This window comes from Polypterus senegalus, chromosome 10, assembly GCF_016835505.1.
Source record: "Polypterus senegalus isolate Bchr_013 chromosome 10, ASM1683550v1, whole genome shotgun sequence".
Lineage (NCBI taxonomy): Eukaryota > Metazoa > Chordata > Cladistia > Polypteriformes > Polypteridae > Polypterus > Polypterus senegalus.
In genome coordinates this window covers 29522927-29546403 of record NC_053163.1, presented here as the reverse complement: position 1 = coordinate 29546403, position 23477 = coordinate 29522927, and the positions used below count along the sequence as shown (strand labels likewise).

The following is a 23477-nucleotide window of genomic DNA, read 5'->3' as shown; positions in this document are numbered from 1 at the left end:
TTGAACTATTTCACTTTTTAATGCTTGCATTCATCCAAGAGGAATTGTAATAGCACTGTAGTTTCTTTCTGTGTGAGCATTATCCATGTGTTTTGTGGACCAGAACAGATTTAAACTTAATGGTCCTTCCAATTCCCGACTCATTTCTAAACTTTTTTATCACAGATACTTCAATGTAAGTACGTTAGCTGGAGAGCTGCTGCTTTATTGGTTATCTACATCTCATTATTAACTAATGTCTGATTAAGAAAACAGGCAACAATTAAAACTTAAATACAGCTGCTAAAATCTAAAATAGGCAGTTAAGGGTTCTGAATGATAAAAGACAAAAGAACTAAAATTAAGCCCAAAAAACATATTGTTTTAGTAGTAAATAAAAGGTTTCTAATTAAGAAATTGGTTAAATTGAAAACCTGCAGCCATTGCAGACCCCCAAGACTGTAATTGAGGACCACTGATATATAAACTTTTTTTTTTTATTTGTCTTTGATGACTAAAGGAACGGGGCGGCATGGTGGCGCAGTGGTAGCGCTGATGCCTCGCAGTTAGGAGACCCGGGTCCGCTTCCCGGGTCCTCCCTGCGTGGAGTTTGCATGTTCTCCCCGTGTCTGCGTGGGTTTCCTCCGTGCGCTCCGGTTTCCTCCCACAATCCAAAGACATGCAGGTTAGGTGGATTGGCGATTCTAAATTGGCCCTAGTGTGTACTTGGTGTGTGGGTGTGTTTGTGTGTGTCCTGTGGTGGGTTGGCACCCTGCCCGGGATTGGTTCCTGCCTTGTGCCCTGTGTTGGCTGGGATTGGCTCCAGCAGACCCCCGTGACCCTGTATTCGGATTCAGCAGGTTAGAAAATGGATGGATGGACTAAAGGAACTAACAAGGCATAGATTTAAACACCAACTTCCATTATCAGCAAGGACTGAGTTCTAATTAGGACACTGGCTGGAGTGAAAACCTTTAGCCACTGCGGCCCTCCAGGGCTGTGATTGAGGACACCTGCATTAGAGTGGCATTGCAACATAAGTGTCATTAAATAGTTAAATCCCAGAAGCATTGAAACCCTACTTTACAACAAATAATTTAAACAACAGGTTTGCGTTAGAGGGTTCATTATTAGTCTTTCAAAAGTTATTTTGACATTTGCTAACAATAACCAAGGAGATGAAAATGATTATTATTAGATATGGTTATCAGTCAATTATTGCTGAAAAATGCTCCGATCTTGTTCTGATTAAGGAAGACCCATAGTCTCATTCATAAATGTGCACACTTACTTGTATGTTGGGCAAGAGTTTGTACATTTCATAAAAAAACAGCATCTTCTTCTGTTCTTTGGAAAGAAGTATTAGGGAAAACAAGTTTAAGTGAGTGGGTTGCTCATTTACCATGAACAGAGCTGAAAGCTGGACTGACTTTTTTTTTTTAAATTGCTATTTCAGGGAATTTTGTAAGAGGGTGTTATTTTTCAACAGGGGAGGATTTATAATATTTTACCAAGTTTTGCACATTAGACATGTTAGAGCTTTCATGACTGAATTGGAATTTCTTATTGAAACAGTTGTCCATTGATTTTTGTTTCCTGTAGACTTTCACAGATCACTTTAAACTGTATATGGTATATCTCAACAACAACTGCCAAACTGTGCAGAAGCAGTGTTATCGAGGGATAAGGTATAAGAGAGTAAGACCAATTTGGTCACTTAAAAATTATATTAAAAAAAAATATTTGGGTAGACTTTCAAGATTCTCTCAGCTAGGACTGCAGTGTCTAGTAGCATAAAGTTCTTTCGTAGCCTTCAAGTAAGTAGCAATTCATGAAATATCATTAAGGATTTAGAGAATCTAAAGTAAGAGTAAACTACAATGCAATACGAATTATAATAACATCAATGAATCCTAACAAAATTATTCAAAGTACAAATAGAAAGGTATGATGAGTATGCTTGAAGATTTTGGTTTCTGAAAACAAAAAGCAAAAACCCAAGAAGAATATATATGGCAGAAAAAGGCACAGATATTATTTTAGACAAATGAGATGAGCCGAAAGGTTTAGTTTTAGATATCTTAGTTAATTATTTAGAGCCTGTCATTAAAGCTAAACAGATGTTGATTTTCATTTGTGCCAAAATGTAAATGTGAAAAAACATATTTTATTAAATGGTGCTATAAATTCTTCTAACAAACTGCATTTGGCAGACATTTGAATGTAAAATATCAAATTAAAGTGAATGGAAAGTTAATTTGTTTCAATAAAAGACAAAAATATAGTAACTGTTATATACTTTCCAACACCTAGGAATTGGATGTAAAGGAATTGCATTATATTGCAAACTGCCTGATTGATACATTTTAAAAATGTTTAGTATGTTACTTCATGCATTAGTTGCTTGATAAGTTAGTAATGTAAAATTAAATGCAGAAAAAAGTACTGAAAAGGTACATTATGTGCAGTAATTAGTGACAGTTTCTTTAAAAATGTTAAATGGATGCCCAGGTTTCTTTTTCTTTTCTCTTTTATGTTTTATTGAATTTATTAACAGCATGTAACATTACTTACAATCAAGTCAAACTTAGGAAAACTAAATTTGATTCAACCCCCATTCATGAGAAAGATAGGAAGGCTAACAGCCAAAACTATTGAGAGTAGTAAAGAGAGAAATGAGCCTTTCTCTCCAATATAAATGCTTATTCTAAAATGTTATTGATTAGATCCTGCCAGGTTTTTTAAAAGGTTTTGAACACATCCTCTAAGTGAGAATTTGATTTTTTCAAATTTCAAATAGTATGTAACATCAGTTACCCACTGACTTAAAAGAGGTGGGTTAGGATTCTTCCATTTGAGCAAGATTCAGTAAGTGTACATGCTAGTAGTGTAGTAAAGGCTATTATAGTTTGTTTGTCCTTCTGTACTTTAAGCCCATCTGAAAGTTAATCGAACACAGCTATTAATGGATTAAGAGTGATTGTGATACTAAGGCTGTCTGCTAGGCATTTACACATTTTTTCCCAGAATGATATTAATTTGGTGCATGCCCAAAACATTTGGCCTAATAAAGCTGGAGCTCGATTGCAACATTCACAGGTTTTAAAATATTTTAACTAGAGTATAATATATACAGATAAGGTTATTGTTCATTTAGCTAGGCTGTATTTGAGTCAGTGGTGTATCTGTTATGCAAGAAACCTTTATAAAAGTGGAACATTCTGTTTTTGGTAGTCTGTCCACAGTTGCCATGAAAGCTGCTGAAGACCAGGTGGTAGATAATGAATTGGGTCTGCATGAAGATGAGGTAATTAATGTGTTTTGAATAGGTTATATTTAAGTGATTTGAATATTTATTATTTTATTTTATAAAAATAAAAAATATAACTTTACAATGGCATGCTACTCAATATTAAAAAAAGCAACAGTAATTTAACAGATACAGCCATTTCCTTTAAAATGAATACAATGTAGAAGAAAGAAAAAGCAAACTTCTGCCCCCACCCAAGACAAAAAGAAATAAAGAGAGACATGACCAAGGAACCAAAAAAAAAAAATAAAAATCTAACTTTATATGGTCAAAGGACTAATAGCATGAGAGAGTTGATCACAGGTTCAACAAGTTTTTCAGCAAGCTTTTTCTAAAATAATAGTAATGAATTTTTGCCATGTTTAAAAAAAAAGTTTGGCACATATCTTTTTTCTAATTTAATATGATATAGAATGCTGCTTACCCACTGAGTTATAAATGGTGGGCTGGAATTCTGCCAGTTAAGCAAGATTATGTCTGTGTGTTAGCAGTATAGTATAAGTTATTACAATTAACCAGTTCCTATGGACCTTAATGCCATCCAGGAGTACACTATTTATTGTTTATAGTGAATTAAAAGTGATTTTAAGACTAAGACTGTCTTAGAATTATGTAAAGATGCAGTATTTGTCCAAAATGATGTTAATTTAGTGCATTCCTTAAACACATGGCATAGTGAAGCTGGAGCTAGAAGGCAGAGATCACAGGTTAGATCTTGTCCTAGGTACATTTTGGACAGTTTTAAATGAGATAAATGACAGACATTTGTTTGAATTATAAAAGGCTTATAGATGTTATGTTATGTTACCTAGAATATTTGAAATGTAAATTCTTAGAAATAATTTTATATATTGTTGAAATTATCTCTGAGTCTTCATTAAGACTAATCAGCGTTGCCTCTGTGATTGATATATGTGCACTGAATTTGTTTTAAGGTGGAAAAAGTTCTGCATCAGTTCCACATTTTAAATAACTGGTGGACAACTGGATTGCTGGTAACTTGATGATAGTCAGTATTAAATGGAGCACAACACAGGACATACAAGGAAGATTTAGAACATGATTTTGTTTTTCATTGTAAGTTAGGTGAAAGTGAATTCAGTTCTGCCAGTTTCATAGTGCCATGCCACTCTCTGCTTTAGATCTTTGTAAAGGCGTCTTTTGAATGCATGGCTTTTTTTTTCCAGATGAATGATGTCCAGTGATCTCCCTAGTGTCTTTTAGCAGGGCGCTCCACCCAGCTAATTAAGTTTAGCGCCTGGCTGTCATCTCGCATGACATTGTGAGATGACAGCTGCAGATCTGCAGGCACAGGCAGATCTAATGATCTGCAGAGATGGCAAGGGACGAGCGGGCAGGTGGGCAAATATTGTTAAAGCTAATAGCGGGGACGAGGCGGAGCAGAGTTCACAAGCAAAGAGTATGGGGAGGTGGGGTTTCGGGAGCGGGCTCTATATGGTAATAGCGGGGGTGTAGCAGCTTAATACATTAGCAAGGAGTATGGAGAGGTGGGTGGGCGAGAGGGGGCTGTACATTTTAATAGCGGGAGCGGAGTGGCAGTTCACAAGCAAAGAGGATGTGGAGGTGGGCGGGCAAGAGGAGGACTGAACAAAACAATGATTTAAAGATTTTGATTGGCTAATGGTCAAAGAAAATGTTATGTGGTGTTCATTGTGCATGACATACTCCCCCCCCAGGAGGGGTTACTTTGGGTAAACGTGCCATACACATGAATTCGAAAAGAAAGCTTGCTGAACCATGAAAAAAGTAAAATGCACATTGTATCTTCTGCTGACCTTTTAGGAAAGCGTGTACTAGAGCAAACTGGAATCGGTCAAATTGAAAGATCTGTATCTGTGTTAAATAACTTACAGAGAGATGCCTTTGTGGGAGCTTTAAGATCCATGCATTGTTTGGCAAAAATGAGCTGCTACATACAACGTTGTTTGAAATGCTGTTGTAACACTGTAAAGTAATAGGTTGTTCCTTTTTACAACATCTCAATATTGGCAAAAATACACATTACACCTCTAAAAGAATAATGCAAGAGCTCTTGGATGTCTTAGCGTCAGAAATAAAATCTAACATACTGAAAAATATACACACAGAAAAGTTTTTCAGTATTCTGTGTGATGAAACCACAGATATCTCAGATGTAAAACAATTAATTATTTACATTAAATATTTTTGCCAGGTCACCAAAGAGGTCAGAATTAGTTTTGTATCAACCCGCAAAGCAGAGACTATAACCAACACACTGAGTGAGACTATGGACACTCTAGGCTTGAAAACTGCTAATTTGGTTGGACTAGGGTCAGATGTAACGGCTGTTATGATTGGGAAACAGAAAGGTGTGGCAAAACAGCTTAGAGATAAAACATCTGGACTCTTGGTCAACTGCCACTGTGTAAACCGCCGATTAGCCCTTGCAAGTGCCCAAGCAGCAGCTGCTGTACCTTATTTAACAAAACTGAACATCTTAAGGCAGCTGTTCTATTTCTTCCAAATTTCTTCAGTTAGGATGGCTGGTTTAACGGAAATTCAAAATACTCTGAACATTCCCCAGATTAAGCAGAAAATCGCTAGTGACACTAGATAGCTGTTTGATGACTTTGCAGTATAGTCACTACGACAGTGTACGATGAGTGATCTCCTTTGCGGGCTGAGATCCTGGGGACTTTGATTATGGGAAAGCTACAGACAACTGGGCCTCTAGGAAATAAAGAAGAATAAATATTTAACTGAAGACATCTTCTGCATATGCAAGTTGGCTTTGAAGAATATTTTTTAATTTTTCTTAATTAGGTTTCCTATACTTTTTTTCATTGTTTTCACTTTTCTTCCCGACAACGACAATATTTGTGCCTCTTGGTTTATGTCATAACAATTGTTATTTAAAATTTTTGTTAGGGTTGCAGGATCCTGAATTGGATAGTTCTTAAATTTAATAAAAATATTCTGGCACAAGTATCAAACCTTAAAAAAGGAAGTCATATTGAGCTTTGGAAAATAATTAATAATAATTAACTAATAAAAATAGTGCACATTTAATTTTCCCCACCACCAAATTTCCCCATCCCGCCCCACCCGGCTACTTTTTCTTGCCACCCGCTGGAAAAAATTTCTGGATAAAACACTGATGTCATAACTGAGTTTAATTCCTTAAAGAATTATTTACTTATGTAAAGTATATTGGCATACTCTGGAACAGATAGAGCAGCTTTAGGAAGATTGGCAGTGTTCATTTTCCCTGCTAAGTCGAGTTAGAGGGTGGAACATCTGTTAACATCTTGTTTGATTTTATCCACAGTTCTTCCAAAATATATGGGAAGAGATCTTTATATTTGTTTGTGATCCCCAAATATGTAAACTAGTTTTATATTAGGAAATATGAGATATCCAGTCTAATGAGATGCGCTAGAGAGTTCACTGGGAAAAACGCACTTTTATTCAGAATAATTTTGAAACCGGAATCTTATGAAATTCTCCTAAAACGTCTAAGACTAATGGCAGGGTTTATTGTGGTTTGATAAATAGAGTATCATATCATATTTATATAGTGCTCTTTTTATGTTTGTGCCCTTTTCTGATAAACCTCTTTATCTTTGGTTTTATCCAGGCATGTAAAGCCAATGACTTAATGGCCAATGCAAAGACCATTAATGATAGTGGGCACCCTTGTCAAATACCATGTTCTAATTTGAAATAGTCTGTTTGTGTTATTAATGCAGACTCAGGCTTCTGGACTAGTATACAGTAGCATAATCCACGCAGATATATTTGGGGCGAACCCGAATCTGTGTAGTGCAGTAAATAAATAATTCCATTTGAATATCTCAAAAGCTTTTTCTGCATACAAAGACAGTAAAACCTCTGGTGAGTCAGAATTTGTGGACAACTATAGGTTTATGACATTTTTATGAAGGTTTATTAATTCCAGTAAAGTAAAATATATATTCAGAAAGATGGGTCAGTTTTTATTAATACTGAATTGATTTGCAATGCTCCCTGTATAATGAATCATTTTATTTTGCAGTGATCTTTAACCAGATCTCTAGGGACTATACAGACAAAATGTACCCAAAAATAATATTAGGCATAAACATTTTACAGTAAATTATTCATAAATAGCATGCAGTCATTTTGCTCTAAAATGATGCTGATTAAAATATGGTTAGACCAGTGATTTGAAATTGGTCCTGCATTTGGGCTTATTTATGTGGTTATAATTTTGATGTGTTCTTTATGGTGTGATAGGTGGCTTTCTGATTTATGCATATTTCTCTGTATTTAACTTTGTTCCTTTTTGTATATGTATCTCTCTTGTAGACTTAAGACTGAAAATGCTAGACTCACATAAAATGAGTTTATGAGTATATCACTGCTCAAAGAAAAGACTACAGTTTTCTTTTGCAGAGATATTGTCCTCTAGTCTAAATAGGATAGAAAGTGGAAATGGATATATTATTAATAATGCTTTTTTTGGCAGGATTCATTTTTCCAAGACATAGATCTTCTACAGAAACATGGAATTGTGAGTACTCAACCAATGCTATATTGTTGTTATGAATATAAGTTTCATGTTGGATGATGACTGAAATTTGATAAAGTAATATTTGCGAAGGTCAGTTTTAGTATAGGTAGTTAAAATTAACTCATATTTGAAAAAGATGAATAAAGTTCTAAACTTTTGGATGAAATTTATACTAAAGTGTATGGTTGCTTCTTTGTAGAACATGGCAGACATTAAAAAACTGAAAATGGTTGGAATCTGTACAATCAAAGGGATTCAGATGACAACACGAAGAGCAATGGGAAACATCAAAGGATTATCAGAAGCCAAAGTTGACAAAATCAAAGAAGCTGCTAACAAACTGATTGTAAGTAGCAGAATAGAGGAAAATGCACAAATATTAAACTTTTTAAATCCATCCACCAACCCATTGAATCCAAACACGGGTCACGGGGGTCTGCTGGAGCTAATCCCAGCCAACACAGGGCACAAGGCAGGAACCAATCCCGGGCAGGGGGTTAACTCACCACAGGACACACACAATTTAGAATCACCAATCCACCTAACCTGCATGTCTTTGGACTGCAGGAGGAAACCCACACAGACACAGGGAGAACATGCAAACTCCACACTGGGAGGACCCAGGAAGCAAACCTGGGTCTCCTAACTGCGAGGTAGCAGCACTACCACTGCGCCACCGTGCCGCCCCAACTTTTTAAATTCTTTAGTTAAATGTAAAACCTATAATTTTGTTAAAGTGAGCTCAGTGTGTACTTTATTAAATTAATGACACTTTTAAGCCTGCTTCAATCAATTCAGTGTTGCAGTGGACTGAGGCCTGCTCTGGCACAATCCAACACAGAACCAGTCCTAGGCAGGGTGTAAGTTTATTGCAGGACTCACACATTTAAGTAGTCATATTCATAAAGTGACAAAGATGGAGCAGGGCATTTTTACATGTACGAGCACTGACTTGCTCTAATTTTTCAGTGCTCTTTCCTGCTCTTTTTCTTTTTACTTCTTTTGCTGTTATTTTGTGATTCATTAAGAATATCTTAGCACATTCTCCTCACATGCTTTTTCCTTTATGTTTATATAGCAAAAAAGTTATTTGCTTAGGATATGTATGTCAAAATTCTTGCAGGAACCTGGCTTTGTCACTGCCTTTGCATACAGTGAAAAGAGGAAGATGGTGTTTCACATCTCAACTGGCAGCCAAGAGTTTGAGTAAGAGTAATTTAGTTAAAGCTTTCTTACAGTGAAGAAATTACGTAAAACACATACCCAAATGTCTTTGCATGTTATATTTATTTTTGTTCCACTGACTTCCTTTTTAATAATAAACATACAGTAAGTACAGTGGCTCAGCATCTTATACTGTACATAGGTTCAAATGGGCATAATGAGCTAATTGCTTCATACACATAGAACCCATACCTACGTTAATTTATGTTTATAGGTTTTTGTATTAGTTCTTTTTTGTCTTCTACATAAACTGTGTCATGCATCTGTATTGAAGGTGAGTTGCTTAACTTATTCATTATTTGGTTTAACAGTTTTCTATTTATGTACTATTGGGGTGCTTTTTGTGTGTAGTTTACTATTTGGACAGTGTGCAAATGCATGTGCAAATGCATTTTATATCTAACTGTCATGTTAGATATAAAAATGATGTATTAATACTTAAGTAATTAACCTTCAATAAAATGCATATAATATAATGACTGACTGACTGTGTTTGTAAAGCACATGCTTTTTTCTTTTAGCAAACTGTTAGGTGGTGGAATTGAAAGTATGGCCATTACAGAAGCTTTTGGAGGTAAGTTTAAAAAATGAAAATAATATGTTGCCATATTATTTCTAAAAAATTTAGCTTAGAGATGTTTATGGTCAGGAGGACATGGCCTGGATATAAGGAACAGGTTTCTGAACTAGATTATACATACATATGTGGGAGAGAGAAATTGATCAGATAGATAAATTATATTCCACCCCAGAGTTTGGAATGTTGCGGCACTGTGTAAAGGCAGACATTTTGGGAGTCTTACAAGACAGTTGTACAGTCCTGGTTTTATGAGACAGCCATAGAGTCATGGTTTCAAATTACAGCTGTTGATAAATATGTAGTGCTTACATGTTCTTCCTCTGCCTCTGTAGATTTTTGAGTACTTCTGTTTACTCCCACATCCCAAAGCTATGTAGCTTAGAATAGCCGTCAACTCTAAATCGGCACAGTATTGAGGGTAGATTGTAAATAAAGTGGTTGTAATTGACCCAAATATCTGCATTCCCATATAGAAGTGAAAGATTGTTAATAATTATTTATTTCGAGTCAAGTTGGCCATTTGACTGTTTAGTTTTTTGCTTAAAAAACACTTACTTTAAGAGGTTAATGTTACTAACTCTTGATCATCACAACCTTTTTATTATTTAAAGAAAATCTTATTGCTAAAATGGATAGTGGGACATATGTTTGTTGGGAATCAGAGGTCTATTGTTTTTGTTTAATTTTTATAAAAGTTTAGCTAAGAGACAATCCTGTTGTTTTTATTCATGACTAATTCAAATACTCTACTACGTGAACACATTAATTCTCAAAACTAGGGGGACAATTGTCACTAACTGAATAACCTCTAACAAAAAGGCTAAACAAAATCCCTTTTTAAGTGTTAACTGAATAACCTCTAACAAAAAGGCTAAACAAAATCCCTTTTTAAGTGTTTCTTTCATGTTCACTGTAAGGCAGTTACTGTGTTTTGAAAAAGGGCTGGCTATGTATTTCCATTTTGGAGTGATCGATAGGTAAATTTTACAGGAATACAATTCATAAGTTTACGAAATGTGGATCGCACAAATAAATTAACTATTTAAAAACAAATGTTGAAATGATTCTTTTCCAAAACAGTTGCACTTTTTACTGTAGCTTACTGGTTCAAAATGTGTTCTTGACAGACTGCAAAAGATGCCTTTGAATATATACTGCATTTAGTATGATACGATTATAGTTTTTATCATTTTATAGCTGATTAAATAATCCAGAAAACTGCCTTTTCAATATGTAAATATTGAAATTTCTTGACACAGTTTGTATTGAGAAAGTGAGGTCTTGTACTCGTCTTCTTTAGTCTTTATTTTTATTAAGTAAAATCCTTTATTAACAAATACTAGATTGCAAAAATTGCACCAGGACTTTTATTTTATTTTTTCTGATTTTCTTCCTGTTATCCAGTCTTTACATGCACATCTTTCAGAAAGGAATTACATTTTTTATGTATGTATTTATTTATTTATTTTTGTGATTTATACTTAGTAATTTGGCACAAATCCCAGATCAGTCATTTACTGTATGAAACCAATTATCTAGTTTGAGTTTGTGGAGAATTTGTATTCCTCTAAAACAAACAAATATATATAACAATAGTTTATTTCCTCTTTTAATTGTGTTAAATTGTTCCATTTAATGCTAAAATATATGACCCTGAATCAGATCTGAAGGCAGGTTTAGAGGTAAATATTTGTTTTTATAAATGGTGTCTTGGATAATAATGTTTTAAATTAGTTTTCCAGTCTGACGAACCTAAATCAACTTTTTTGCAGAGTTTAGAACTGGGAAAACACAGCTATCTCACACCCTTTGTGGTATGTAATAAAAAAAGGTCTTTGTATCTTTGTGAATCTGTCTCCTGTGCAGTAACTGAAATTTGTAAGTTGTATATTAATATTTTTCTTACTTTTTAAATTAAAAGCACAGCTAAATATATATTATTTTGCTTTAGTAACAGCACAGCTTCCTGGAGATGAGGGATACACTGGGGGAAAAGTTATATTTATAGACACAGAAAATACATTGTATCCTTTCAGAGATAAATAATCATAGTAAAATTTGTATTTTCCATGTAATGCTTGTTAATATGAGGTTATTATACTGTGTGCCGAATAAAATATATAAAAAGGATTATAGTAGATCATCTGTTATTTTGTATGGGCCAACACATTTAGATAAAAAATCATTTATGCAGGTGTTTCAAAATGTTGCATGCTTTTTTGGACTTGGTACAGCTGAGTGGCATAGTGGTGCAGTGGCAGTCACTTTTGCTCCAAATTCATGCATGTTATTTTTGTGTCTGTGTGTGTGTCTATCTGGGTATTTCAGGTTTTCTTCCATATCCCAAAGGTGTGCATGTTACTTTGTGATTCTAGATAGATAGATAGATAGATAGATAGATAGATAGATAGATAGATAGATAGATAGATAGATACTTTATTAATCCCAAGGGAAATTCACATAATCCAGCAGCAGCATACGGATACAAAAAAACAATATTAAATTAAAAACAGACAATAACTTTGAATAATGTTAACGTTTACCCCCCTGGGTGGAACTGAAGAGTCGCATAGTGTGGGGGAGGAATGATCTCCTCAGTCTGTCAGTGGAGCAGGACAGGGACAGCAGTCTGTCGCTGAAGCTGCTCCTCTGCCTGGAGATGACACTGTTCAGTGGATGCAGTGGATTCTCCATGACTGACAGGAGCCTGGTCAGCGCCGGTCACTCTGCCATGGATGCCAAACTGTCCAGCTTCATTCCTACAATAGAGCCTGCCTTCTTAACAAGTTTGTTCAGGCGTGAGGTGCCTTAATCTTTATGCTACCTCCCCAGCACACCACCGTGTAGAAGAGGGCACTCGCCACAACTGTCTGGTAGAACATCTGCAGCATCTTATTGCAGATGTTGAAGGACACCAGCCTTCTAAGGAAGTATAGTCGGCTCTGACCTTTATTACACAGAGCATCAGTATTGGCAGTCCAGTCCAATTTATCATCCAGCTGCACTCCCAGGTATTTATAGGTCTGTACCCTCTACACACAGTCTTCTCTGATGATCACGGGGTCCAAGCGGGTCCTGGTCCTCTTAAAATCCATCACCAGTTCCTTGGTCTTGCTGCTGTTCAGGTGTAAGTGGTTTGAGTTGCACCATTTAACAAAGCCCTTGATTAGCTTCCTATACTCCTCCTCCTGCCCACTCCTGATACAGCCCACGATAGAAGTGTCGTCAGTGAACTTTTGCACGTGGCAGGACTCCGAGTTGTATTGGAAGTCTAATGTATATAGGTTGAATAGGACTGGAGAAAGTACAGTCCCCTGCGGCGCTCCTGTGTTGCTGACCACAATGTCAGACCTGCAGTTCCCGAGACGCACATACTGAGGTCTGTCTGTAGGATAGTCCACAATCCATGCCACCAGGTATGAATCTACTCCCAACTCTCTCAGCTTGTCCCTAAGGAGCAGAGGTTGGATGGTGTTGAAGGCGTTAGAGAAGTCCAGGAACATAATTCTTACTGCACTACTGCCTCTGTCCAAGTGGGAGAGGGATCGGTGTAGCATATAGATGATGGCATCCTCCGTTCCTACCTTCTCCTTCTTCAGAGGGTCGAGGGCGGGGCGGACCTGTAGCCTTAGGTGGTGAAGCAGCAGTCGCTCCCTGGTCTTCATCACATGTGACGTCAGAGTGATGGGCCGGAAGTCATTCAGCTCACTAGGATGTGATACCTTTGGGACTGGGGTGATACAAGATGTTTTCCAAAGCCTCGGGACTCTCCCCTAATTTGTTTTCTTGTGAATGTGGTTTCTGCCATTAAGCTGGATGCCCTCAGGCTGTGGCTCCCCATTATTCTAAAGTAGATTAAGGGATTTCATTAATGGATGGAATACACTTGAATAATATACATATTGACAGAAACACTAATAGCAAATGTAGTTTTCCTTTTAATTCATTTGTTTATTTTCTATTATGTTAATATTTCCAAAAGTTACAGGCAGTATTTTTACCTTTTTATTTTCCTAATTATTGTCAAAGATCTATGTTTTCACAGTCTGGTCAAAATATTAGTCACTAATATGCTATGTATATATTAATGTGGAATTTAGTTTAATTTCCATACTCTGGTAATACAGTCGCCCAGATCGGCTAAAGGACATTGCTGACCGATTCAATGTGGACCACGATGCTGTGCTGGATAATGTGCTGTATGCACGTGCTTATACAAGTAAATTTAATTATTTTTACTAGTAAAATGTAAAGTATCATATAATGGATTAGGTTGTGTGAAGAACTGAACAGCAAACTGACAACATCTTTGGTTTAGAGAAATTGTAAAATGCAATTTGTCAATCATGTTAAATTATGTTTCCAGGTGAACATCAAATGGAACTGTTAGATTTTGTAGCTGCCAAGTTTCATGAGGAGGCAGGAATTTTTAAACTCCTGGTAAGTCTCAACACCTATATGAATGTTTTTTGTAATTAATTATTACTACCTAAATTATTAATTATTATTGCATTTAAATATACATTTTGTCCACTAAAGTCAATTCATGTTTTCTTTTTGGCAAAAAACATTTAAAATATTCAAACAGCAATACACACGGAAGTAAAATACATGAGTGTAAAGCAGACTACTTGTTGTTAAAACAATGATCCATTAATTAGGGTCATAAACATTCTTTTCTCAAGTTGTACAGGTGTTATCAAGTAAGCTTTTGCATGGCAGAGGCAGAAGGAACTGTTTATCGTAGTTAAGGCATTTTCAGTTTAACACTGTCACAATAACGAGACATACTCAGATAAAGATTTGGGTCAGCCACCCATATAATCTGGTATCCTGGCTGCAAAGAAGTTCTTTTATAAAAATACACAGCACTGAAGTGCATACAAACAAGTCTAAAACAAGAATGAGGATTTAGGGAAAAGGGCAGGCTTTTAAAGGGGAAGACAGGAAGTGAGGTCATAAGGATCTGGCCTGTGTTCTTTAGACATTGGTTCGGGCCCGGATGTGACATCACAGGGGCCGGAGCCGGTAAGGTCTTCTCCCATTGGCTCGGTCCCGGAAGTGACGTCAAGAGAGCCAGATGGAACCTCCCGGGAATAGTTTACAGGAAAGAGAGAAAAAGAGTCAGTGCACTCTGCCAGCTCCCGGCATGCCTCACAACTGCCGTCACTCAAGCCCTTTAGCTGCCTCCCATGCACACGTGTGTGACAACACTTACACAACTCTTCTACATGTTTTCAGATTTTGTTCATTAAGTACAAGGATCTTTCATAGAGGCCCTTCATCTATTAGGCATAATCTAGTGTAAGAATCTCCCAAGAGCTGATGTCAGTATTTTGTTGTGTGCATCATGTTGGGCATGAGAATATCTTTGGAACATTTTCTCTCTTCTGCTGCATTTGCCTTGGTTGAACTGACTGAAGACCCAATAATGAGGCTGATCCAAAGAAAGTAATAATGAATGATCATAGCTTTAAAGTTTGCAGCATCTGATTGCTCAATAATGCTAGGCAGAATTTAGTATGAAGGATGTTGTGTAGCAAGTATTGATTGTACATTTTGATTAAGGTGTCTCCTGTACTTTGCCCATGTTTCAGCTTCACAATAATTTAAGGATCACAATTTCTGGATAGAAAATAAGTTTCAATGCAGATGTCATGCTTTTCAAGCAATTGCTATGCAGGAAAAGCATTTTTTGTGTAGGTCACACAGAATACCATTGGCACTGAGCTGCCTTCTTTTCAGGACATGTACAACACTCACAGATTTAGAAAGGCAAAGAGTATAAGTAAAGATCTCAATCATCCTTTACAGCCACTTTCCTCACTCCTCCTTTCTAGCAAACAGCACAGGGTCATTGACATTCACACCGTTGAGCTCAAGTGCCATTTCATTCTACAGGTTATAAGGTAACTGGACTCTCAAATCTAAAATTTGAGACATAACAAACCGGATGCATCTATCTACTATATAATAAAACACAACTGTCTGTGCCTGTGCCTCCAAATGACAAAACTTGTAAAGCAGGATTTATGGGAATGCGACTGAGAGAGGAAACACACAAGGATACCAAAGAAAGATGTAGGATGGTACATAAGACAAAGGATATCAAATATTTTTTTTTATTACCTTTCTTCGACAGGTAATGTACCTAGTCAATATATAATACTTGCAAATATACTGTATATATTGTATATAGCACGGTGGTGCAGTGGTAGTGCTGCTGCCTCGCAGTTAGGAGACCTGGGTTCGCTTCCCGGGTCCTCCCTGCGTGGAGTTTGCATGTTCTCCCCGTGTCTGCGTGGGTTTCCTCCGGGCGCTCCGGTTTCCTCCCACAATCCAAAGACATGCAGGTTAGGTGGATTGGCGGTTCTAAATTGGCCCTAGTGTGTGCTTGGTGTGTGGGTGTGTTTGTGTGTGTCCTGCGGTGGGTTGGCACCCTGCCCAGGATTGGTTCCTGCCTTGTGCCCTGTGTTGGCTGGGATTGGCTCCAGCAGACCCCCGTGACCCTGTATTCGGATTCAGCGGGTTAGGAAATGGATGGATGGATATTGTATATAATCATACATATGTACAGTATTCTACATGATACAGTATGTATTTGTTTATTTAGTTTTTGTATTGCATTTTTGTCATTTTTCATTTTGTCATAGAAGGAGACATGCAATAAGAATTTTATTATACTACAGAATGTAGACATGACAACAAACTTGACTTGGGTACATTTTTTTTTGATGTATAGCATGAATTCCCTTGAAATCTTGCTCATCTCTCTAGATTGTAGATTCAGTCATGGCTCTCTTTAGGGTGGATTTTTCCGGCAGAGGGGAACTTGCTGAACGCCAGCAGAGGCTAGCACAAATGCTTTCCAGGCTACAGAAGATCTCTGAAGGTGTTTTTTTTTTTCTTTTCAAATTTAGCATTGTTTTACTGTCTCTCAAGTCTGTCAGCATTAATATTCATATGACATTCAAAATTCTTTAATAAAAAAACTAAAATCTATAATTTATTTTCAATTAAGAAATAAAATAGTTAATTTGCCAGCTTAATGGTACAGTGTTACCTAATGGCTCCAGAATCCTGGCATTCCAATACTTGCCTGAGCATTGTCTTTATGAGGTTTGCATGTTCACCTAGTGTCCATGTTTTTCACAAGGTACTTTTCAATTTTCATCACAAAAGTAATGTAGTTGATATTGACCAGTAACTTAAAATTATTACTATGAATAATTGTAGAAATGTGAGCTAGTGTGCAATTCACTGGCATTCTGTCCAAAATTGGTCCCAACTTTGCTCCTAATGCTTACAGGATATGGTGTGATCCCCCACAACACTGTAATGAAATAAGCAAGTTCCACTAAAAAATGAATACATTTTGTTATGGTTTTACAAATGGATGCTTTTTTTTCCATGGGTAAATAGAATATTGCTTTTTCTTTCATATATCTACTCAGAATATAATGTGGCTGTTTTTATCACCAATCAAATGACAGCTGACCCTGGAGCTGGAATGACGTAAGTACTGACAATAGAATATTTGTTAAATTTCTGAAAAGACTTAATATATAGTGACTGATTTTTAACTCAGTACATTAAGGCACCAATGAGGAAGGGAGCCTGTCTAGTTTTTGTATTTTATAATAATCACGTTAGGATACAGGGGATAGATGTGATTGAAGAATTAGTACCTAGTGATCATAATATAACACATTTCCCTGTGTTTTGGTAGAGTGCATATTCAAAAACAAAAAGTGACAAGTTTAATTTTAGCACGGCATATTTAGATGTGGAAAAGCTTAAATTAGATCAATTGGGATATTCTTTTAAATGTGGAGGACATGAGGAGATGGTTAGGCAAGTTTAAAAATGTTCCACGTATAATGCAAGACAGGTTTACACCAAAATTTTGAAGCAGTAGAGAACTGAAGAAGACTGCAGTGGACAAATATGGAGCTAAAAATGGAAGTTGCAAAGGAAAAAACAGCTATATAAGGTGTATAAGATTAATTCAATCCTACTTCAAAGCTCCGTACCCGTGGTCCCCAAAGCAACCAGGGTGGCTGCCCCCACGTGATCCGAGGTGGGCGCACACCCTCTTCCGGTCCTCCAAGGCGTTCCGGCTGGGTCATCGCCCCTGGCATCCCTGACAAAGGGTTATTGGACTGATCCATGTAGCTTTAGGCCAATAAGCTTAAAATGCATCATCGGTGAATTAATGGAAGCCATTATTAAGGAAAAGAATGAGCATTACATGTCAAGAAAAGTTGATCTGGCCACTAGTCAACATTTGTTCATATGGAGGAAATAATTTTTCAATAATATGGTGGAATTCTATGAGAAAACTGCAAAAACATTATATAACCATAGATAGTCACATAACATCTTTAACTTCATTTTCAGAATGATTTTGATAAGACACCACATGTTAATAATTTAACTTCAGTTGGCGATTAGTAATAAAACTACAAGAAACTGGCATTCAGGCCCCTGTTTGTGGAGCTGGCTTAGATGCTGATAACTAGTTGTCATGGTGAGAGAAACCCCAGGATGTATTTAATGAAATGTGATGTTCCCTCGGACATAAGTGCTGGCATCACTGTTCTCATTTAATTTCCTTCAACAATCCCAATAGGAATATAACAACAAGCTGGCCAGGTTTGTAGATGATGCTAAACTAGAAGTAAGGGCAGATTATGTAGAATGAGCTGAATCATTGTAGAGGGACCTGGACAACATAGATGCTTAGGCAGATTTGTGTCAGTTGAAATTTGATGTAAGTAAATGTAAGTTATTACATGTAGGAAATAAAAATGTTACATTTAAATACACAATGAGATATTTGACACTTGAAGGTCATGCTACAAAAAGGACCTTGGATCCATAGCAGAATTGTCATTGTCTACATTCAGGCAGTTTCAGAAGTGATCAAGGAGGCAAATAAGATGTTAGGTTACTATATATATCACAATGTGCAGGATACAAACCAAGGGAAGTTATGCTTATGCTATAGAATTCAGTAGGAAAGCTTTACTGGGAGCACTGTGTAATGTTTTGGTTTTCATTATAACATAAGAGACATAGCAGCATTAGAGAGTGTCCAGCCTATCATTAATGTGGACCCGCAAAAAGAGTTGTACCATGCTACAACCTCCACATCTACTCCCTGAGTGCTGACTGAGCAAAGATGTTCTTTGGTGCAGCGGCAGTCAATAACTAGTTCCTTTCTTTTGCTAATATTAAATTTCAGATAACTCTCTTTCCACTAAAAACAAAGTACTTATATACTCTGTCCTATGCCCTCTATCAATATGTTGTATTAGTGCAGACTCATCTGAGAATTTCTGCAAGAACATGATCTGTTGTTATTTATACTCTGGGGTATATATAGTGAAGGGAAAAGGACACAAGACTGTTCTTTGTGGTATCTCAGTGTTTCACACATCCACATCACAGACGCAGTCCTTGAGCCTTACACCCTGCTGTCTGCCCGAAAGATAGTCCATTATCAACGACACCATTGGCTAATCCATCTCCATATCTCTAAGATGACCCATTAACTGGAATGGCTGTATGGTGTTTCCCTTGTAATCTTTAAATTGCAGCTGGCAGAGGAGCATAAGCTTCACTCCAGATGAACCAGACAAGGTAAAATCAAAAAACATAATCTTCACTGTGCTGCCAGTTTTGTCCAGATAAAGTAAGTGGAATTGAGGAATTACAGGAAAAATATTAAATATGATGGGCATGTTACACACATTTTCTGAGTTTAATATTAATAATATACAAATAAAATTAATTAGTATATTATATTTCCAGGACTAATGGATTCTGTGGTGATTTAAACACTTAAGCTAGAACAATGTTGCACTCTTTAGTCTTTACTTAAAAGCAATTACCTATTTTAGAGACTTCAGTAGTCAGTAAGGCAAGTAAAGATGCAAAGGCGATGCAAAATAGAGTCAGTTTGTTCAACAGCTGAACAGTTTAATTCAACAGTTCAATCAGTCAGGGTAGATGAATAGTTAGTAAAATGCAGTGTTCATTTCCGAGACGCTGTTCAGGACAACAGGTTTAGCAAATGACTGATAGACTTCATCAAGTAACTGACTTTAGACTGCTATCCAAACAATGGACCTCCAACTAATTTCAGAACTTCTTTAGAGAAAAGTGCTGTTTAAATATATGGCAAAATGAGTTTAAGAGAAAGTACTAGAGATTTTAAATGTTTTATTTCTTGTACGAAGCTGGAAAGTGCAGTATTTCACCTTTTTAGCTGCTGCTGGCAGAGGAGCATACGCTTGACTTCAGACGAACCAGGCAAGACAATTACTGTAAGATTAAATTTCCCTTTCCTTGTCTGTCATCAATTTAAATAACTATAAAATATAATCACATAATGGCTTAAAGATTTGTTGATACTCACTTTTAAAAGTCACTAATTGGCAGAATCAATATCATTAAAATGAATATCCTACCTAAATTATTGCACCTTCATGTTTATAGTAATGTGTATATTACATAAGTAGAGATGCAGACTTTAAAAGTAATATAGCAAAGAGATGTCTGTTTTCATTTAACTTATACTTCCATCAGTAGCTGGTAATAGTCATATCTGCAGCTCAGGATGAAAGATCTGAACCCATAACAGCATGACTTTCTATGAAAACAATACCCTACTTTTCTTTGTTCTTTATATACCCTTATTTGTTCTATAACCTGTAGCTCACTTTCCTAACCTTCATCCATTACCTGCTTAAGGGTGTTTTACTTCAAATTAACATTACCAATAAAGGATATTTTATTTCAAATCTGTACTAGGTAATACAGCTTCAGATAATCTGAGACAATGTTGAGAATAGGACCTCTAAAATAAAAGCTCAGTTCGTAAAAAAGAGTGGACATTGAAAAGAATACATTCATAATTGGTTTGAAGGACACATGGTCTAATTCAGTGTAGTAGTGCATATTACATGTGTTTCTGTCAAAATTTTCCCCAGATTAGATCTTGCCTACATTAGATATTTTCGAACACCCGCCTCCCTTAAGAAAGAGATTTTACTATACCTTTGTCTTAACTTATAATAAACTTCAAAGTAGCCTTTTGTGACATTTGGCAAGATGGCATACCACTGTTTAATGTGAATCCTCAAATGTGATTATCTTCACTGAATCACAAGCTTACTCTGTCAATTTGATAAGTAAAAAGGATCCTAACTCACCTAGTATAGAGTATACTCTAACCAATATCTTATGTTACCTAAAATTGATGAGAAATATACACAATGAGAAACAATTGTTATTTTTTTTTTAATTGTATTAATTTTATTGCAATCATTCCATACAAATCAATCAATTTTTACAAAAGTAGGATTGAGAACAAGTTGACCCCCCACCCCTGAGAGAGAGAGAGAGAGAGCAAGGCCAACAGAGTAAAATTTAAGGCTTGTAAACATACCTAAATTGATAAGTTTGATAAGTCAATAGAGATGAATGGAGAAGAAAAAGAAATACAGAAATAATTGCTTCCTCTGTGCTTTAAGGGCTTATTCTAAAATATTACTGAATAGATCCTGCCATGTTTTGAAAAAAATCTGTACAGATCCTTTAACTGAGTATTTGATTTTTTCCAATTTCAAATAGTATAAAACATCGGGTTCCACTGACTTAAAAGAGGAGAGTTTGGATTCTTACAGTTTAGCAAAATTAGTCTGCTTGCCAAAAGTGTAGTGAATGCAATCACAGTTTGTTTGTCCTTCTCCACTTTAAACCCGTCTGGAAGAACCCCAAACACAGCTGTTAAAGGGTTAGCAGGGATTGTGTGACCAAGGCTGTCTGAAAGGTAATTAAAAATTTTGGTCCAGAATGATGTTAATTTGGTGCAGGCCCAAAACATGTGACCCAGTGAGGCTGGGACTTGATTGCAGTGTTCGCAGGTTGGATCTTGCCCTGGAAACAATTGTTATTTTTTAACGATATGATTACCACTGTTTAAAGCAGCGTTTCTCAACCTTTAAGTATTTGCGACTCGAGTTTTCATAACAGTTTTAATTGTGCCTCCCTAACGTTTTTTTGAAAGGAGCCTACTAATATCAATTTGTTCTTTTTTAATTAATGATATATCATAGATGCATATTTTATTATATCTACTTAACTTTTATCGACATTTATCTAACTCTATATTTATTTTTCTAGTATCAGAATGTAGTTTAAGTTAATTTATTTTGGTTTCAATACATGTATTTTTTATATTTTCGGTTCTTGTTTTCTTTTTTCACATCATTGCGCCCCCCCCCTTTTTGTTACTTTGCACCCCCCTAAGGGGGCCCGCCCCACAGTTTGAGAACCACTGGTTTAAAGTAATCATTAATCTCACTGAAACACTGTAAGCTTTATTGCAATTTGTAATTTTGACTGTCTGTTCTCTACTATGCTTCTTTTTATTCTATTCTCTGTTTTTAATTTTCTTTATACTTTATTAAATTACATTCACTATCTCTGTTTTTTTTCCATTTTCCATCATTTGTTCAATTGTTGGGGGCAGAGATTTTAATGTGGATACTTTATTGTATGCAATATATCATTATAATTAGTACAGAATTTAGTAATATGCAATTTTAATTATGGATTTTTGTGCTTACCCTAAAATCAATAAAAAATAAAAATTAATGAATATTAGGTTTTATTTTAGTCATAGATTATAAACTAAAATAAAACCTAATATTCAATAATTTTTATTTTTTATTGATTTCAGGGTACGCACAAAAATCCATAATTAAAATTTCATATTACTAAATTTCTTTGTGCCGGTCCCAAGCCGGATAATTGGGGAGGGCTATGTCAGGAAAGGCATCCGGTGTAAAATTTTGCCAAATCAATATGCGGACAACAATACAATTTCCATACCAGATCCGTCGGATGGGTTAACAACGACCACCACCAGTACTGATAGTCAACAGGGTGCTGGCGGAAATTGGGCTACTGTTGGCCGAAGAAGAAGGAGAAGAAGAGTGGGGAGACATGTCCAGAGGCAGAAGTAGAGGAGGAAAGTAAAGAGAGTGGAACTGAGGGTAGGAACTTTGAATGTGGGCAGCATGACTGGTAAGAGGAGTTTGATATATTGTGTGTACAAGAGACTAAATGGAAGGGGAGTAAGGCCAGGTGGATTGGAGGTGGATTCAAATTGTTCTATCATGGTATGGATGGGAGGAGAAATGGAGTAGGGGTTATTCTGAAGGAAGAGTATGTCAAGAGTGTTTTGGAGGTGAAAAGAGTGTCAGACAGAGTAACGATTATGAAGCTGGAAATTGGAGGTGTGATGATGAATGTTGTTAGTACATATGCCCCACAAGTTGGGTGTGCAATGGGTGAGAAAGAAGATTTTTGGAGTGAGTTGGATGAAGTGATGAACAGTGTACCCAAGGGACAGAAAGTGGTGATTGGAGGGGATTTCAGTGGACATGTTTGGTGAAGGGAACAGAGGAGACTAGGAGGTGATGGGTAGGTATGGTGTCAAGGAGAAGAATGAAGAAGGTCAGAGGATAGTGGATTTTGCCAAAAGGATGGACATGGCTGTGGTGAATACATATTTTAAGAAGAGGGAGGAACATAGGGTGACGTACAAGATTGTAGGAAGATGCACACAGGTAGATTACATCCTATGCAGAAGAGTCAATCTGAAGGAGATTGAAGACTGCAAAGTGGTGACAGGGGAAAGTGTAGTTAAGCAGCATAGGATTGTGGTCTGTAGGATGACGTTGGAGATGGGTGCTTGGCGTGACATCTGGAAAGAGGAAGGAGGAAAAGGAAACCTGGTGGTGGAATGAGGAAATACAGGAGAGTATACAGAGGAA

General features: G+C 36.4%; 1 protein-coding gene across 1 annotated transcript in view; it reads left to right on the top strand.

The window, feature by feature from the left end:
• dmc1 (DNA meiotic recombinase 1) overlaps positions 1-23477 on the top strand; it is a 30558-nt gene that overhangs the window by 1998 nt on the left and 5083 nt on the right. The window contains exons 2-12 of the mRNA XM_039764551.1: positions 3214-3286; positions 7779-7823; positions 8023-8169; positions 8947-9029; positions 9569-9621; positions 11400-11441; positions 11579-11651; positions 13755-13846; positions 13994-14067; positions 16405-16519; positions 17082-17142. Coding sequence (XP_039620485.1) covers positions 3230-3286; positions 7779-7823; positions 8023-8169; positions 8947-9029; positions 9569-9621; positions 11400-11441; positions 11579-11651; positions 13755-13846; positions 13994-14067; positions 16405-16519; positions 17082-17142 — 842 coding nt within the window. The 5' untranslated portion in view covers positions 3214-3229. The remainder of the gene's footprint in view (positions 1-3213; positions 3287-7778; positions 7824-8022; positions 8170-8946; positions 9030-9568; positions 9622-11399; positions 11442-11578; positions 11652-13754; positions 13847-13993; positions 14068-16404; positions 16520-17081; positions 17143-23477) is intronic.